The sequence below is a fragment of the Plectropomus leopardus genome, chromosome 23 (genome assembly GCF_026936395.1).
Source record: "Plectropomus leopardus strain MGB_pleo_1.0 chromosome 23, ASM2693639v1, whole genome shotgun sequence".
Classification (NCBI taxonomy): domain Eukaryota; kingdom Metazoa; phylum Chordata; class Actinopteri; order Perciformes; family Serranidae; genus Plectropomus; species Plectropomus leopardus.
In genome coordinates, this window is record NC_142198.1 from 215,634 (window position 1) to 235,866 (window position 20,233).

General features: G+C 40.5%; 1 protein-coding gene across 3 annotated transcripts in view; it reads left to right on the plus strand.

Moving 5' to 3' along the window:
• The window catches only part of sorcs2 (sortilin-related VPS10 domain containing receptor 2), a 671,324-nt gene that overhangs the window by 150,777 nt on the left and 500,314 nt on the right, over positions 1 to 20,233 (plus strand). For all 3 annotated transcript variants that reach the window (XM_088073963.1, XM_088073964.1, XM_088073965.1), the window contains exon 2: positions 7,490 to 7,557. In XM_088073963.1, coding sequence (XP_087930089.1) covers positions 7,490 to 7,557 — 68 coding nt within the window. The remainder of the gene's footprint in view (positions 1 to 7,489; positions 7,558 to 20,233) is intronic.

The window sequence follows — 20,233 nt, forward strand, 5'->3', positions numbered from 1 at the left end:
GTAACAAATAAAAACTGAAAAGTGAGGCGTGCAATATTATTTGGCCCCCTTGCGTTAATACTTTGTAGCGCCACCTTTTGCTCCAATTACAGCTGCAAGTCGCTTGGGGTATGTTTCTATCAGTTTTGCACATCGAGAGACTGAAATTCTTGCCCATTCTTCCTTGCAAAACAGCTCGAGCTCAGTGAGGTTGGATGGAGAGCGTTTGTGAACAGCAGTCTTCAGCTCTTTCCACAGATTCTCGATTGGATTCAGGTCTGGACTTTGACTTGGCCATTCTAACACCTGGATACGTTTATTTGTGAACCATTCCATTGTAGATTTGGCTTTATGTTTTGGATCATTGTCCTGTTGGAAGATAAATCTCCGTCCCAGTCTCAGGTCTTGTGCAGACTCCAACAGGTTTTCTTCCAGAATGGTCCTGTATTTGGCTCCATCCATCTTCCCGTCAATTTTAACCATCTTCCCTGTCCCTGCTGAAGAAAAGCAGGCCCAAACCATGATGCTGCCACCACCATGTTTGACAGTGGGGATGGTGTGTTCAGGGTGATGAGCTGTATTGCTTTTACGCCAAACATATCGTTTTGCATTGTGGCCAAAAAGTTCGATTTTGGTTTCATCTGACCAGAGCACCTTCTTCCACATGTTTGGTGTGTCTCCCAGGTGGCTTGTGGCAAACTTTAAACGAGACTTTTTATGGATATCTTTGAGAAATGGCTTTCTTCTTGCCACTCTTCCATAAAGGCCAGATTTGTGCAGTGTACGACTGATTGTTGTCCAATGGACAGACTCTCCTACCTCAGCTGTAGATCTCTGCAGTTCATCCAGAGTGATCATGGGCCTCTTGGCTGCATCTCTGATCAGTTTTCTCCTTGTTTGAGATGAAAGTTTGGAGGGACGGCCGGGTCTTGGTAGATTTGCAGTGGTCTGATACTCCTTCCATTTCAATATGATTGCTTGCACAGTGCTCCTTGAGATGTTTAAAGCTTGGGAAATCTTTTTGTATCCAAATCCGGCTTTAAACTTCTCCACAACAGTATCTCGGACCTGCCTGGTGTGTTCCTTGGTCTTCATGATGCTCTCTGCGCTTTAAACAGAACCCTGAGACTATCACAGAGCAGGTGCATTTATACGGAGACTTGATTACACACAGGTGGATTCTATTTATCATCATCAGTCATTTAGGACAACATTGGATCATTCAGAGATCCTCACTGAACTTCTGGAGTGAGTTTGCTGCATTGAAAGTAAAGGGGCCGAATAATATTGCACGCCCCACTTTTCAGTTTTTTATTTGTTAAAAAAGTTTAAATTGTCCAATAAATTTCGTTCCACTTCACGATTGTGTCCCACTTGTTGTTGATTCTTGACAAAAAATTAAAATTTTATTTCTTTATGTTTGAAGCCTGAAATGTGGTGAAAGGTTGAAAGGTTCAAGGGGGCCGAATACTTTCGCAAGGCACTGTAGGTGGTGGAGGCATAGGGATCATAGAGAACAGGAAATTTAGTTGGCCGAGTACATTCATTTTCAGTATTGCAATTCTGCCTTGCAATGACATCTTGAGATCAGACCACCTCTGAATGTCCGATACAATCTCCGTTTTAAGTTTATTGTAATTTTCCAGTGATATATCTGAGAAATTGGTCACAATTATGCCTAGATATGTAAATGCGGAGTCATGCCATTGAATATGTTGAATGCCTGGTAAAGTGAGGTGTTTTGCAGGGGCATTTAAAGGAATGAGGAGGGATTTATCTCAATTAATTTTATAACCAGAAAATAGACTGAAGTGCGTGAAGACTTTGAGTATTTGAAGTAGAGAAACAGAATAAAAAGAAAGGTAAGGTAAAAAAAAAAAGTAATACATTTTTTGTATTACTTACTTGTTTGGAAAATCAGCTGAGCTGTAACATAATATAGACATCTGCTATCAAGCACCATGTTATATTTAACAAAGCTGACATGTAACTCACACCTGTAAAATAAATTACACAAGCCTTTTATCTCCTTTAATGCCTCAATGAAAGATGAAATTATTTATGAGCAGGGCATTTTAAATTAACAGGGTGTTTATGGCTAACGATATGTGTAAAATATATAAAGTGCAGTGTACTAAGGTCAGCCTACTCTGTTAGCATATCTGATATTGCTTCTTAAATCTACTAATTTAGCGGGGGATAATCCAATATCATGCTTTACACATGTTTATTTACCTAAAATATGCTGATAATATAAAAAAAAATGATTCTTTAGACATCTTAAAAACGATTCTTTAGACATCTTACCCTTCTAAAGCCCATCATAAATGGTCTTCTCTGGTGTAACTGCGCTGCTTACAATTAATGTTACTTCCAGATGACGTGACTCTCTCTTAAAGGGCTTTGATTAAAATCACTAGTTATTGTGTGAGAATTCTATCCAGTTGCTTGGTGATGTTGCTGCTGATGGCATCATACATTTCTGCAGTGCATTTTTTGAATTTGCATCTCGGGGTATGTATACAGCAACAATAAAAACATCTGGTGAGCACAGTCCATCCACTAATTACGTTTGAGCACCAAGAATAATTTATATAAACACAGTGCCCTCCTCCTCTCCTTTACCGGAGTCTTGTGACCTGTCTGCTCTGAATAAGGTCCACCCATCCAGTGCAACAGCTTGATCTGGGATGTCAGGAGTTAAAAATGTCTCTGTGAAGATGTGCGCAGAGCAGTCTCTGATCTCCCGTTGCTGAGTGGGCCTCAATTGCATCTCATCCAATTTTTTCTCCTGCAAGTGGACATTAGCCAGAAGAAGGCTTGGTAGAGGAACAGCTCTCAGTCCAAGGCGGGTCAGTCTTACTCTGATGCCAGCTCTACTCCCTCATCCTGTGCTTTTGGTTTTGTTTCTCTCCTCTGGTCTGACTGGCAGCTCGGCGTAGGCTGTTTGTGCAGATCCTCTTGCAGAGTGCTGCATCCAGTCCAAACCCCACACAATTTTTCCCAATGTTGTTCAGCAAAGAGTTTTTTTTTTTTTTTTGCCAGTTAGAGGCAGAGAAATTGTGTATCAGTCAGAGCTGCTACTGCGGCTATCTTCCCGGGACAGCCAGGTTGCTACTCTGGGATATGTCCTCTGTTATGGTTTTCTGAACTCCATAAACATCTTTGGAAGTCAAGCTCCACAAGAGTTGGAAGTCCTGAGTTTGGGTTGCTTTGTGCTAAATTGTTCTAGAGGTGGGACCCTACACTTTCACCAACTCTTGTAAGATACTGAACCTCATACTGCTCCTGTAGGTTGTGGCATTGGTGTGTGAGTGTGTTTAAGCTGAGTAGCAGGTGGCACCATATATGGTATCCTCGGCCACAATGACACAATGACATGTGGTGTAAAAGAGATTAGAGTGGGCACTTAGACATGTTGCTTCTGACGGCATCATACAATACTTGCAGTGCATTTTTTGAATTTGCATCAGAGTCTTTTGTCCTTATGGCTCCCAACAAGCTCTGCCCATCCAGTGCAATAGCTTGGTCCGGGATGTTAGGGGTAAACCATGTCTCTGTGAAGATGTGCGTGGAGCAGTCCATGAGCTCCCGTTGCTGAGTGAGCCTCAATTGCAACTCAGCCAGTCCACTCTTATGCGACCAGACATTAGCCAGAAGAAGGCTTGGTAGAGGAACAGTTCTCCGTCAAATTTGGGGTCAACCTTTGTCCTTATACTGGCTCTCCTCCCTTTCTTCTTCCCGTGCTTTTGGTTTCATTTTCCCTCTCTGGTCTGACTGGCGGCTCGGCTTATGCCATTTGTGGGGATCCTGTCATGGTCTGCTGCATTCAGTCCCAACCCAACACAGCTTTGTTGATAACTGCTTCTGCTTCTTGTGCTTCAGCAGAAGGGGGCATAGTGTCGAAAAAATAGTAAAATATAGCAAAATATAGCAAAAGTAGCAAGGATTTGAGGAGCTGCAGGCTGCTACATCTATGCGCTGCCATCGTCATCATTAGCTAATATGTATATGTATAATCTATAGTACAGTATATGGAGTATAGTATAGTATACGTGTGATACGTAGCACATATATATAAATTTTATACATATATAAAATATTAATATAATTAACAGTAAGGGTACAAATCAATATGCCAATAAATAGAGGCCTCAGTCTATTTATAAATAAATACAGTAAATAAATACAATAAATACAGTGTGAGCTTTAGTAATAGTATGAATAGTATGAAATATAAACACCTGGAAACGCAGAGTAAACAAATAGGAATATAATGTACACATTTTATATAATATAAATAGTAAATACAGCAGCATAAAAAGATTGAGTGGAGTTAGTAAAAACATAATAAACTTTCAATGCCTTCCTGTACAGCGAACTTTCCAAACCTCTGAAGAAGAGCAGGCCTAGCCAGCCCTCCATGGAAACCAAAGATTCACCAATCAGGTGGATAAAGGCTGTACAGCCCAGCTCAAGGGGTGAAGAGCAATCAGGTAGGGCCCACAAAATACTTCACAAGCAAGAGGACTAAAGCTATACCACACTGCAATAGCAGGAAATTAGACCTTGTCATCATTTGTGGTAAAGCTACATTTGATTAAAACTACACAGTTGATTTCTTGACTCTAAAATTGTCAGAGGTGAAAAAGCTGAAAAAGCATCCAAAATTTAAAGAACTAACGTGATTAACAAGACCCCAGGGCAGCTGTACTGCTTTGTCCTCTCATGTTGGACAAAGGGGAGGCTACAATGACTCACTATCGCCTCTAGAGGTAGAAGTGGTATCAGACAGGATGGACTGGCACAAGCTGATTTAGCATGCTAATTTGAGTAGATATCTCTTCAATAATACACAAAGACATCTTTAACATATCGTCAACACTGTCAGTTCTTGATAATGATAATGAAAGCTCATGTATGATTTTTTTTTTTAAATAAGAAATTAAAATAAAAAAATAAATTAAAAACTTATTTTCATATCTTACTCATTGCCCCTTTAAGACACAGTCGAAGACCTGACCAGCATCAGCCAAAGGAATATGCCTAAGGTTTCTTTTTCTAACTGCAGCTGAAAGCTACAAGTATGGCCTGTAGCATCTTGTTTGCCCTTGCCCTGACACAAGGAGGCGATGTAAAAGCCTTGGGCATGACTTTATACTAGATTTTATTAGGCTTATGTCCTTACAGGAAACCATATTTGAGAAAATATTTGGGCCTGCAGCAAAGTATTTTATTGAGTCAGCTGAGTAAGACAGCACAGCTTTCAACCTATCTGACAAAGAAATCAAGTTAATGTATACCTCCCAAACCTGTAGCTATGTTTCATTTTCTCAGAGGCCACCTTGATAGTAAACATTCAATGCACTTGCTCTGGAAGTCACTACAGAGAATGTGGTGTTACAGGCCATGCTTGATTTCCACATTAAGATCTATCAGGAATATCCTGCATGCACAGAGTCTGCAGCTTGTCTCCCTGGGAGCAGTCACCTTCAGCATGGCCTGCTGTTGGCAGCTGTCTCTACACAGGACCCTCGGCCAGTCAACTCCCATCTGCCTAAAGGCAGGCCTAGGATTTTCCCTCATTCCACTACCTAGAACTGCAAGCCAGCCTGTCAGTCACCTCTAGGCTCCACTGTGCTGCCTGACCCACTCACACTTTTGCCATGGCAACGCAAATCCCAGCAGACCTAGCTGTCAAGAATAGGAGATCTCAGAAATATGAAAGACAAGAAGAGTCTCTGATCCAGTGTACACACATGGGGTTTGTGCCCCAGACCAAGATGTCTTGGTCATATGAATAATGCATCCCTTCAATTATTTATTTATTTATTTATTTATATAGTGAATTATTGTTATTATTGACTTGACTTTAATATTTAATTGTTGTAAAATGTTGTAATAACCCTAAACCTAACCCTTAAATAAAGATTTATAATCAAATCACCCCAAGAGAAATGTGTTAAAGCAGGATTCATACTTTTGCTTGTACAAAGTAAGCTAGAAGGAACACTGGGAGAGGCACTATAAGCTCTCTCTACAATCAAAGTGGCAAACAAGACCATTATTTGTTCAGCATAATGGTTTCTCCAAGCTCCCTCAAACAATACTCAGCATAAAAATCAGCAGCAGTGCAGATGGAGTTCCCTCATGGATACCTTTATTTGAAAAATGCGAAGAAGAATGCCAAACACTGGCCATATTCCTGCAGGTCTATTGGTTGACCAATGAGGCTTTAAAATAACAATTTAAAACCTTTTAAATCTCTTAAACTCTTGGTGCCCAAATGCATTTTTTTCTTTCCTTAAAAGAAACTAAAGAAGAGAAATGTTAAAGGATCTTCAGGGCATTGATCAAATTGGTTTGATTTCAAAAAAACATGGGGATAAGACAATGAACAACTTCAGATGGAATTACCCCAAAATTAGCAAGAAAGTATAAGAAATTTACAAAAAAACCCAAACAAACTAAAAATCAGTAAAACAAATAAAAGAATAAATATAAATAATAATTTTGTGGTTATAAATATGGTTTTCTGGACAATTCTCCCATGCTTAAAAAAATCTAAATCTACTAATTTCTTGCAAATGGACCAGCAGTAAAACCAAAATAACATAAAATATGTTAAAATGCTTTGTATTAGAAGTAGGGCTGCAACAATGAATCGATAAAATCGATTATAATTGATTATTAAAATGTGTTGGCAACAAATAAAATCAATACATATAATACACAATCAATATCGAGTTGCTGTGTTGCTCGAATATATACGCCACTCGCTGTGTCACGGGACTGATTATGTCAAATGCAGATGGTAGAAGCCGGTGTTTTGTAGAAGCATAATGGAGGCAGATTTTTGCGTACGAAAATTTCAAAATTTTGGGAGCACTTCATATTATGCAAAACAAGGACGTGTGTTAGCTGCAAAATATGCAAAAGTGAGGAGCACGATGGTTATGACCCAGCATCCAAAACGAAAGCGGCCCGAGACACTCCTGACAAGCGCTGCTCAGGTGGGCACTGTGCATGCTCTAACTAGATAACATGGGATAACATGTAGTTATTTATTATTTATAATTTAATATTATTTTGACAGCTCAGGGATGTTCAAGCAACCACCTGTTTTCTTTTTGCACTGTTGTCAATAAAGATCTGTTTTTGAGCAAAGTGATGGGAGGAAAAAAAATGTTTGTTTTATTATTATTTCTATTTCGATTTTTTTGCAGCTCTATTCAGAAACAACATCTTTCACATTACACATAGTCATTTGATCCAATGCCCATAAGAAATAGAAATGGCTTAGCCTCAGGTTAGCAAGATAACTAGCATCAAGGCACTCATGTTTGTATATTGTCCGCTCACAAACAGTGTTATTCTGACTTCAATTTACAAATTGGCTCTTCACCCTCACTAGGGGACCTGTGTCCTAATTTAAGAACCACTGCACTAATCACTTCTTCTCTTGTGTAGTAGAATAAAATGTATCTCTCTCCTCCAACTTGTCTTGCAGGTTATCCTAATCCTGACCAAGTACTACCACGCTGACTCCACCAAGGTGTTGGAGAGCTCACTGTGGAGGTAGGCCAAACATTTACACCATGTTTTCCCTTGTTAGAAGTCTTAATGTCACGTCGGTCCTTAGATGAATGCAGACCTTTAATCAGTAAGCAGCTTCCCTTTAGCAGTGAGGTTATAGCAGGTCTCTGTTATCACTCTGCTATGCTTCCATAAGGAGTGGTAAAGAGTGCCAGGGCCAACAAAACATCAGCAGGCAGCTACGAATTAAGTGGGGGACCACAGAGTGGTGCTGGAGGCCAAGAGTAGGCATCTGTTTGGACAGATAGCATATCAGTGTGGCACAGGGCAGGACAGCGGGCCCTGGCAGTGCCAGGGAGAGGGGTCAAGTCTGGCTGGCAGAGCCTCCTCTATGTCACAAAGATGCTTTGCCAAAACATACAGACATTCTAATAGAATAATAATGTCTTCTTTGTTCTACATTCACTTCCTACCAGATCCTGGGGTACTGCTTTTTTAGTTGAGGCTAACCTTCGTCTAGATGAGTGGGTGGAAGAAGACTCAGTTATGTTATAGACTAATCTTTTTTTTTTTAATAGACAAGACAGGGCTCATACCAGTAGCTAAAATTAACTCGAAGGCATTCGAACGTAACAAAACGAGTGTGATGGTGCCGCTTAATATATGCCGTTCACCTCACTGAGGGCTGTATGGCTTCAAAGCTTCAGCCTCTAATTTGCTCAGACTGGATGTCTCCCTGAAGGACAGATATGAATAATGTACATATTTTTCCTCTTCCCTTGTGATGTTTTAATTGTTACAGTGTATGAATAATGCACACACACACACACACACACACACACACACACACACACGCACACACACACGCACACACAAATGGTTGAATCCAATGGGAATTAAATCTAATAATCAGACATGGAAAAAGATAGCTGGTTGGCCATGGTATCATTGTCCAGATGCAGATATTACCATGAAATTAACATGTTTCCAAGAGGACCTGTGATCATGTCTTGGTTGGTATTATCTGTGGGGTATATCTTAGACCCTTGTAGCTGTCAGCTTGGTGTGGCATGTGGACAGTCACAATCCACTGGCCTAGGCTTTGAACTCCCAGGGCTGTAAGATCAAACAAGGAAGAGAGAGGAAGATGTCAAGCGGCATGGATCAACATGCCAGGTTTCACATAAGGGGAAACTTAATGGCACAGAGAGGAGAAAAGTTTTTTCAGGGCAACTGATTTAATGAACTTAGGCCTTGTAAGATCAGCAGTGGTCTAAAAAGGCTTGTCAATAAGTAAAGCTCACAATACCCATGGTTTGGTTCTTTAATGGCTATCCTGACCTTATTCTTGCAGCATCTGGTATAAACATTCGTGCAGGGTGCCTGCAGTATGTTCAGCTGAACAAATCACTCTCTGCAGGGCATTGAGGCCCCTTTTTGGTGCTGGTTCCACACCAGGATGTGATGTTCCTTGTCATTTTCTTGATCCTGCAGGAAAATAGGTCACCCCTGGTGATGTGGATATCAAGCTACTTGAAGCTGTCCAAGCTCTGTACTGGGCACCTGTTGGTATTAATAAGGAGGTAGTAGTTCCCTCCAACTTTCTTCCCAAAGTCCACAATCATCTTGTCAGTTCTGCAGACATTTAAAAGTTGGTTGTTGTTTTGACATTAGCAGGGCAGGTCCTATACTTCCGTCAGGTTGTTTCATTGTTGTTTGTGATTAAACCCGCCGCCTGCTGTGTTGTTGTGTTCGAAGTGGCCACACAGTCATGTGTATATGGGGATTTTAGAGGTCAAGATGCAGTCCTGGGGTGCTCTGGTGTTCAGGATGAGGGTGGGGGAAGTGTGTTAGCACACTCTTACGCCCTGGGAACCACCTGTCACTAAGTCATCAACATGCACAATGAGGTGTTAATTGCAATTCCTTGAGCTTAGTCATGAGCCTGAATGGAACAATGGTGTTAACCTTTTGAACTCTGCAGTAGAAATGGTCTACCAGTGCCTATATTGATGCATTTTTCTTATTGTGATGTCACTTATTGGATTATCTTCAAATGTTTCCTGAAAATCTGTAGAACCCAGACATTATGTAAGTCAATAAGCCATAATAATTGATGAAAGTATTGAAATTGTGACATAAAAAAAACCCTGACTAAATAAAAACACAAAACATATTGATCCAAAAGATTTTTAAGTGTAGCAACAAAATATTTTCCCTCAAGTTATTTAAACTATTTACATCATTTAGTGTTTGAGATATGTGCAAAGGTATTGGTGGATTCATCATTCATTCCTTTGGCACATTTTCTCACCACAGGTGAGTGCAATAACATCATTTAGAGCATACAATGTGATGATACTGAAGATGGAAGCCTTAGCTTACTACAGCAAAAAGAATGAATGTTTTAGGTATACCAGTATAATTAGGCAAAATACCATGTTTGCACAGCACGTAAGATAAGACAAAATATGTTCATGATGTGAAGATAAGAAAGACAGCAGCCCTTCTGCTTCAAACAGAATGAATGATCTAGCTATTGTGGTTGTTATTTTAGATCTATTTCAACAGAACTTTGCAAACAATGACCTCCTGCAACTTTCCATGAGAGGTCATTTTTAAAGGATTCAGTCACTGAACTGATCAGATATGATTTAAAGCTCCAGAAAAATATGATAGAAGTTTTCTGACATACGATGTCTCGTGGTACTGTAAATTATGACTTCCTACATAGCAAAAGTGGAAATAGCTTGAATTTTTTATAAAGTTCGTGTTGTTAGCGCCATCTCCAACCAACAGTCAAGGTTTATTTCCTTTAACCCTGTAGGTAACCAAGTAGGTTTAGATTTCTAAGTCTGTCCAGATAATAACCATACAATGCGAAGGTGCTGAAAATATATCAGTGCTGCGAGTAGTTTTACGAAACTGACAAATTATCCATTTTATTGATTAGATACTGAGGCTTGCTGAAAAATGTGCATTGGTCATCAAAATCAGTAAGTACAAGAAAAAGAGGAAGAAACTTCAGGAAGAACGGCAGAGGATGATGAGGGATCCCTCTTCCAGGATGGACAGACATGCAATAGATGTGGTAAATAACAATTGAATTACAATTATGACAAAAAGGAAAGGGAAAGGGAGAGGGGAAGAGAGGGGGAGAGATGTTATATTACAATAACGATAGTTATAAAATCCCTAAATGGACTCTATCATAATATTGTGGTGTTGATAACAGTCCCATGCATATATTGATAATCATCAGTGACTCTGGATGGACCTGCTTTCCTATCTAGGAATCTGGCCGAGTTTATTTGAAGCCCAAAGCCATGACATCCCAGAGTTGGGACCAGGGTGCAGAGTTGCTGATTTACATGCTTCTCTGAACTTCTAGCAAAGTCACACACCCATAATGTAAATGTTATAAAACGGTGTCTGTTCCCCTGACCACTTCATTTGTTTAAATCTAAAATAAATAAAAGGGGAGTTGTACAAAGAAACTCATAAAACTACTAACTCATGTCAAACAGCATCATAAGAGGAGAATTAAATGCAGACTCTTAAACATTAGATCCCTATCAACCAAAGCTCTTTTAGTCACTGATTTAATATCGCATAATCATATTGATTTATTATGCCTCACTGAGACCTGGCTTTGTCCTGAAGAGTATGTTAGCCTGAATGAATCCACTCCTGCTGGTCATATAAATAGTCATGTTGTGCATGACACTGGCCGTGGAGGGGGAGTCGCTGTTGTTTTTGATTCAAGCTTAGCAATTTACCCTAAAGCTAAGCTAAACTATAGTTCATTTGAAAGCCTTTTCCTTTCTTACCCATCCTGGAAAACTCTACAGCAGTTCTATTTGTTAGAGTGTACCGGGCCCCCGGCCCATACTCTGAATTTATGAAATCTGAATTCTCTGAGCTTATATCAAGTTTGGTGCTTAAATCAGGTGCTTAAGTAATTATCATAGGGGATTTTAACATTCACATGGATATTAATAGTGATAGTCCTGCTTTCTCCACGCTTTTGGATTCAATTGGCTTCAGTCAGTGTGAACATAAACCCACTGCTACAATCACACCCTCGATCTTGTCCTAGCATACGGCATCGATATTGAAGATTTATTAGTCTTTCCCGAGAATCCCGCTCTGTCAGACCATTATTTCATAATTTTAAATTTTTTATTACTCGACTACAAGCCTCTCAGCAAGAGTTACTATTCTAGATGTCTATCTGATTCAGCAGTGGCTAAATTTAAGAAAAGGATTCCTTCTGCATTGACATCATTACCATGTCTTACAGTGAGTGACTGAGAATACTCTTACTAAGTTAAGGCATGCTCAAATTGATTGTCTTGTTGATAGTGCTACTGGCTCACTGTGGTCAGCTCTCGACTCTGTTGCACCTTTCAAGAAGAAAACAATGAACAAATGATACAAATATTGCGAAAATTTGAAAGACTTTCACGTTCAACCAACCTCTGAGAGTCCCGTTTAGTCTGGCTGGATAGTCTTAAAATGTAAAAGAAGGCTATCCGCCATGCCAGAGCAAACTATTACTCATCATTAATTGAGAAAAAATAAAAACAATCCCAGGTTTCCTTTCAACACTGTAGCCAGGCTGACTCAGAGTCACAACTCCATAGAGCCTTGTATTCCTTCAGCTCTAAGCAATGATTACTTTATGAGTTTCTTTAATGATAAAATTATAACTATTCGAGATAGAATCCATCACCTCTTGCCCTTAACTGACCTGACCCCGGACTCAAGGCTTGGGTATGGCAGCAAGGCCTGGAATTTATTTGGACTGTTTTTCCCTCATTGACCTTCGCCGACTCTCTACTTTTTCTGCATCTAAGCCATCAACATGCGTGCTAGTCCCCATCCCAACTAGGCTACTAAAGCAAGCTTTACCCAATTTTTTATTAGATATAATCAATGCGTCTTTATTAATGGCCTATGTACCACAGTCCTTTTGTTGCGTGGCCAGGAGTCAGGAGTCCACTAGTTGACCCTTTAATTAACCAATAAGACTTAAATAAGAATTTAAAACCAATTAAAAATGTTAAAAGGATATAAAAAAATAACAACGCCACCTAGGGATTTGCAGAGCCCTAGGACTCTAAAAGGCTAAAGGTTCTTTAAATCAGGGGTGAGCAGAGTTAGAAAACAACACCAAGGGTAGATGTTAGCGGATTTATTACAATAAAATCATGGTGGTAAAAGAACACAGATGATGCCTAAAAAAGTCTGTCAAGTCCTTTTCAGTACCCCTTTATCGCTGCCCCTTCCAGTGGAGTCGCTTGCCCATGTGTGACGCTTGTGGCCGCAGAGTCCTTAGCAGACCTTTCCTCCCTGAACTGCAGCAGCTCCCGACCGCTCTCTCCCCGCAGCACCTCCTCTACTGCTCCGGTCGTCCTGGGGAAGTAAATAAACCAGAGCCAGTACCGTGGTGACACTGAACAGCCCCAAAATCACACCCTTGCCTGGCCCCGCAGCCGGCCCTCCAGTACCCGCCGCACACAAGGTAAAAAAATTACTCACAGATTTCCTGGGTGGTAGTCAAACTACTGACCCAGGCTGGAGTACTCTCGCCAAACGGGCGAGACGCTTCAGGCTCCGGTGTCTTTGTCGCCTCGGCTGTGCGTTCCGTCGGGTCACCGCAGCCTTTACTGGCTCTCGTGGTCGCTTTGTCCTCCCTCCCGCTCGTGTCTTCCGCTTTCCTCTTTTCACCTTTTCCCCTTCTGCACGCCACAGCGGTTGTTCATTCACTGATTGCTGCCTGGGGGTTGGTCAGTGTCCGCTGCTTTCAGGGGCGATGGGAAAAGACAACACTGCATGCAAAAATACTCACTGCACAATAAAAACAATCCCATAAAACTAGCACAACAACTTAAAAGCACAATAGATGAATAAACTAAAACATGCAGAAAAGTATTATTAAAACATGCATAAAAACCCCCATCACACTGACCCTGTCACACTTTCACAGTGACCCACAATATCATCATAGAGTGCATTTGATAATTTCATACCTATCGTTATTGTATTATGACATGCATCTGTTTACATTATTGCAGCCCCCCCCCCCTTTCCTTTTTGCCACAATTGTATTTCATTTGTTATTAACGACATCTATTGCATGTCTGTCCACCCTGCACACCACGTTTTGTGATAATGGGCTCTACAAATAAAATTGACTTGACTTGACTTAACACTCTCGATCGTGAGATTTTAGCTAACTATAGACCGATATCAAATCCCCCCTTTATTTCTAAAATCCTTGAGAAAGTGGTTGCTCATCAACTCTGTGACTTTCTCCAAGATAATAGTTTATTCGAGGACTTTCAGTCAGGCTTTAGACTTCATCATAGTACAGAGACGGCACTGGTAAAAATTAATAACGACTTACTGATTGCTTCTGATTCAGGTCTGGTCTCTGTTTTAATCCTTTTAGATCTCAGTGCCGCTTTTGACACGACTGACCATCAAATATTGCTTCACAGAATGGAACAGTTAATTGGCCTTGAAAGAACAGCACTAACCTCGTTTAAATCTTACTTATCAGACCCTTCCCAATATGTTCACATCAATGATTAATCCTCTGTGCATACTAAGGTCTGCTTCGGAGTGCACGAGGTTCTGTGCTTGGACCAATCCTTTTTACTTTTTATATTCCTCTAGGCAACATTATTAGAAAATACTATAATTTTTTATTGTTATGCTGATGATACCCAAATGAATCTATCAATGAAACCAGATGACACTGATCAGCTATCTAGACTTCAAACAAGGACGTAAAAGCCTGGATGAGTCGTAATTTCTTAATATTGAATTCAGACAAAAATGAAGTTATTGTTCTCTGCCCACCTCAGAAACTCCCTTTCTAACAATGTAATTTCTCTAGATGGTATTACCTTGGACTCTAGCACATCTGTAAGCAACCTCAGAGTTTTGTTTGATCAAGATTTATCTTTTGCCTCCCACATAAAACAAACTTCAACGTAACATCGCAAAAATTAGACATATCCTATCCCAGACAGATGATGAAAAATTAGTACTTGTATTTGTCACCTCTAGGCTTGATAAATGTAATTTACTATTATTCAGTTGTTCCAACAAATCACTCAGCTCCAACTGGCGCAGAAAGCTGCTGCACGTGTTCTAACGGGAACCAAGAAAAGGGACCGTATTTCTCCTGCTTTAGTTTCGTTTCACTGGCTCCCTGTAAAATCCAGGATTGGATTTAAAATCCTCCTCCTTACTTACAAAGCTCTAAATGGTCAGGCTCCATCCTATCTGTTGCAGCTCATAGTTCCTCACCAACCCTCAAGATCACTGCGCTCTGAAAATGCAGAATTACTTGTGGTTCCCAAAGTTTCCAAATGTAGGATAGGAACCAGAGCCTACAGCTACCATGCTCCTCTCTTATGGAACCATCTTCCTGTTTCGGTTAGGGAGGCAGACACCATTTCCACTTTTAAGGGTAGACTTATGACCTTCCTCTTTGATAAAGTTTATAATTAGGGCTGGCTCAGGTTGCCTGGACCAGCCCATAGTTAGGCTGACATAGGTTTAACTTGCTGGGGGACTTTCTATAGGGGTCAGAGAGCAGTGGGGACTAACACTGCTCTCTGACCTTTATTTAAGCCATAATAGCAGTTTAGTGACCCATGTTCCGTTAGTGTTTATATTCCTGGAGCACAAGTTTCTTGTGCTCAGTTGAAATCCCCGTCCGTGTGATGGGGAGGAGGGGGAGGTGGCAGAGCTTTCGGCCGGATCCGGTGGGGTGGGTTTGAGTCTGTTCAGACCTGCCACTCTGGCTCTGCTTCCTCTCTCTTTCTTTCTTTTCAATTACTGCTCTCTGGCATTCATATTTAAGTCATAATTGCTGATCAGTGACTCTAGGATCCTCATTGAGTGCTTATCCTTTTTACTGCTCACCGCTTTAGGTCTGTTGAACTGCACTACGCTAATCCCGTTGCCTCTCCGGAGCATTGCTGCTCCCTTGTTTCCTAGTTTTCCTGGATCCTGGCTGCAACTCTGGCTGTGCCTGATCATGGTGATAGCTGTGCTGGCACTGTGACCATGCCTTTAGTTGTGCTCGTGCTGTGGCTGCACTGATACTGTACCCCCGCTTGCTGTGATTGTGGTCTTGGTCCTGGTTGCGCCAATGCACTTTGGAGCACAGAGTTCCAGAGTTCGACGAACACATACCCCAAAAATTTACCTATTACGATAGCACATTAACCATCCACAGAAAAATATTTGAAGAAGGCTATTACGATGATAAAGAAATCATTTTGAGACAAATAAATGTGTTGCTTACAAGTCCCCTTAAAAAATGTGTTTCGATGGACGGGTAGTGGTTGCCATCAAGTGCGTTTTTTTCCCCCCCAGTGGCGTACATTTTAGGTTTAAAAGCCGTTGAATGGTTCACATGTGGTCCCGGTCCTAAAAACTCCCCTCATCCGTCTGATATAAAAGCCGGGAAGTACCAGTTCTTCTGTTCTTCATATCTCGCACCTCAGACAATGTGATAAAAAATGATGTGATAGTGTCAGACTTTGTTGAAAAATATCAGCAGTGTTTTTTACCTCCCTGCACAAGGTTTTGTGACCAACTGTCATGTTCATTACATCTGTTTAAAGATTGTCATAGACTGTCATAGACTGTGAGATGTAAAAAAAAAAAAAGCAAAACATGTATCTTAATCATGTTTTATTGAATTTAATAAAATCATACAGAATAAAAAACATCATCCGACATTACAGAGTCTTTTTAATAATATTACATTGCTTCAATCATGCAATATTATGGGGAAAACCCTAGCCATGGCACACTGGACACCTTTCTTTTCTTCTTCTTTTTGCTACATTGTTTCTGTGAGGAGGAAGCTCATCATCATCCTCCATGAGCACTTGTCCTTGGTATTTTAGTTTTCTGAATTGCTCTCAAGCATGCGGGTTAGAAACAGAGGTCTCTGGAATATTCAGTTCAGAAAGTTTCAAGAAATGGGGTCCAGCCTCTGGGTGAGGGGGCATTGGATTTCTTATAGGAACCTGTTAGGTGTTTGACAGGTCGATCATATGGGAACCTCTGACCGCTCTACCTCTAAATAAACTCTCCTCTGGGAGTCCACCCCCTCTGAGCTTCAGGTAGTTTATTCAATACATACTCTACATTTTTACGATCATGAACAGGAAGGTTTTTCAATATCGCCACTTCCTCTTCGCTAGGTTGTTTTTCCTCTTCTGATTCTGCATGTTTTAATTCATCTTGCAGTAGAGTCAAAGTCAAGCGGTGTACTTCGTTCTGCACTTGTTTGATGAGATTAAGGTAACACTGCAGTAGAGAATTGTACCTTTTTCATCTTTTCATAAGGACTGACTCCTTGCTCCTCTAAAATTTCTTTCATTCTCAAATCTAAATCATGTTCGGCGGTTTGTCTGATGTTGTTGTTGTTGCTGCTCGTTGCTGAGGCAGTTCGAGTCAGATGGTTTAACAGCTGAGGCGAAACCAAAAACATTTTCTGCACTGTCTTGAAAGCCATCTTCATTTGAGGTTAATCTGATTTTCTGACCAGTCCTGCTATTAACTGTCCTATTATAGGAACTGCTGCTGTAAGCAGAGGAAAGAGAAAACCCCCTGTTTGCTGCAATGCACCCTGTTTATGCTTCAGACTAATTTTCTTGTCAGCCAGCAACCTGAGCAATTTCTTTTGTCTTTTGAGTTTTTGATACTGTTGGCAAGAGAGAGGAATGTTTCCCTTTAAAGAATTAAGAGCAATCTCGGACAAAGACTGGATAAGATCTGAGTAGCAACCTCTTAAAATATCCTTGTGCTTCTTGGGTGTGGCGTGAGCTAAAACTTTAAGTAAGGGGGCATTTCTCTTCATGCGCGTGCTTGGCATGATGGTTAAGATTTGGGCAGATACACAGCAGGCCACTCACCAGGTAGTATCCCTGTTCTCAGTCTGAACTGGTCTGGACAATGATGAGTCAAGTCCATCATTAAGTAAGAGTGCGGTTGCCTGGTAACGTCCTCAAAAATTAATTAAAAATATTTTTTTCTGGAGGGAAACATTTGTTGAGCTAGAGTATTCATTTGCATTTTATCTCACAGATTTTTAAACAGCAATAGGTAGTTACAATTGAGACTTAAGGTGCAGCTAAATTTGCCCTGATGAAAAACATTCTGGGTGAGCATGATGACGCTCATGTTTCTGTGATGATGGTATTGGATGAAAATTCTCACCACCTGTGGATGATTGGAAGCTTGAAAGATGAGGTAGTCTAAAATAACCTAGTGTGTGAAGTCAGAGGGAAAAAGGGTTTCATCTTCAAAAGAATCAGGTAGCCCTTTTATTTTTATTGGTTGAAAAGAAGTATAAATCCATACAATATTATCAGGAACAACATTCATTACATGCAAACAGTTTTCCAGAACTTTTTTGACAAATAATTTTCTTTTTAAACAAAATAGAAAAAGCAGCAGTTCAATCCAAAAACGCAGTATTTACAATCAATATAGAAAAAACAAATCAGCAGAGTTCAATCCAAAAATACAGTATTTACAATCACAATAGAAAAAAATAAATCAGCAGTTTAATCCTAAAATACAATATTTTCAATCACAATAGAAAAACATGTATTCTTTCAGTTATGCTATTAGATCATCTTTTAAAAGAAATTGGAACAGAAAAATATATATCTAAACAAAAACAAACAACAATAAAACAAAAAAAAATCAATCAAAATAGAAAAAAACAACAGTTTAATCCAAAAATACAATATTTACAATCACAAGAGATTCAGAGCTTGAGATCAAAAGCCAAAGGGCTCAGTGTGACTGTCATACACTACTCTAAACTTTTTCTGAAGTGACATATTTTCCAATCTGAAGCCTTTTTATCCCTGACAATGTTTTGCTGAGGCGCTGTAATAGCGTCCCCCTGGTTGGATCTTGTATGTAACCCTCTACCAGTTGTTTAACCCTGTCAAAGTTAATCTTTTAGCAGCTGTTATGGGTCTGTCCCTAAACATGCAGCACAGCTTTACCTGATTTTGTTTTATAGGCATAGACTTGGGTCGTGCGGCTGCAAACTCTGTAATAAATTCACCGTCCAACTCGTTGGTCAGCTGTCCTAAGTAGTTAACTGTTGGAAGAGGGGTCTCACCCTGTCTGAGCAGGTAAATTAGAGAATCAGTGTGATAGTACAAAATTCGCTCGGGAGCGGCCATCATCTCCATGTTACGGTACAGTGTTAAACGTGCATAGGTTATGGTAATGGTGGCAATAAAAACATTTTTCACATTGCCTGAAGGTACTCTGTACCTGTCTGTGTGTTGCCACTGCACCATAGCTACCTCGCCGTTCAGAAATGCAAAGTATTTGATGTCGTACTGCTCTGAGAAGAAAAACTTTGAAAACTCTTCAGGTTTTTTGACAAGGGTGGCTTGCCTTAGGTTGGTTCTCTGGAGAAACTTACCCCAGAAACTGTTGAGACAGAGTTTGGACATTTGTCTTTTGGCAGGGTCAGGACAGATTTTTTCACAATCTAATTGAATGCCCTGGTTAGTGAGGTAATCTGCAATATGTTTTTCTCTGCTCTCCTCATCTAGGGTGTCTGCTGAGTAGCCAGATGCCTCTTGTTTAAAAATGTTTTGATGTAGTCAGATAGAGATAGATAGAGCTGCTTTTTTACTCAAAATGCCAAACTTCAGAAATTTCACCCACTCTGTATCCTCTATCTAGAGCCATCAAAAACTCAGGGGTTGCCCAGCTGCCAAATAAGGCCCTCTCATCATCACTGTGCATGCAGGGACCACTCTGGTTGTTTTTGTCTGCGCATGTACGACAGAGGGTAAAGACCAATTTTCCCAGGCTATTTCTGTAAGGTAATACCGGCAGATAAAGCCCTTGGGGTGGATGCACAACGGCTTTAATCACGCCAAAGTACAATTGCGGGTCTTTGAAATCTCTCAAAATTAGCTCAGGGTGACCAATATGGTAATCAGAGCTGGTGTTAACGTAAGGGTAGAGTAATGTAACATCTACATAGTGAATCTGCTCATGTGTGCCAACAGTGTACCTAAGACGAGCAGGACAGGTCCTACCGTTAAACAGGGCATCGCGGGTTATCAAAGGCTGAGGAGCGCGGTATTGCTGAAGAAAGTCATTCAAACACTGATCAGAATTTTTCATTTGAATCCATTCATGCTCCCAGATAAACTCGACCACAACATTTTCCATTCATTGCAAGTTTTGTAATCAAAGACAGGCGGAGTGTAGCACTTCAAAAGTGGTACCTGTTAGTGGGTTGACTTCGACAGATGAGAAACATTACGGGCACCCATGATAGAAGCAACCGAGAAATTCCCACACTCTTTTAACGCCGTCAATTTCTGCGTAACCGTCTACCGTACTGCCGCAGCTTTTTCTCCACCAAGTTTACAGCACGCTGAATGAGAACGTTTTTATTGTGTGACACCCATTCTAGCCACTGGATGCCTGCATCTGAATACCTCTTAGTTTGCCGATGGTAATTGTCAGGTGAGGGGATGGCCAATGTGTTGGGTGGGAGGAAATTTGATTTGAAAACTTTCATGCAGGCTGAGGCATTGTAATACAGCTAAAAGGATCAACACTGGTCTCTACAATGAACTTGCTACCAAACTTTGAACATGCTTTGGCCAAAATTTTGGTCTCGTTATCA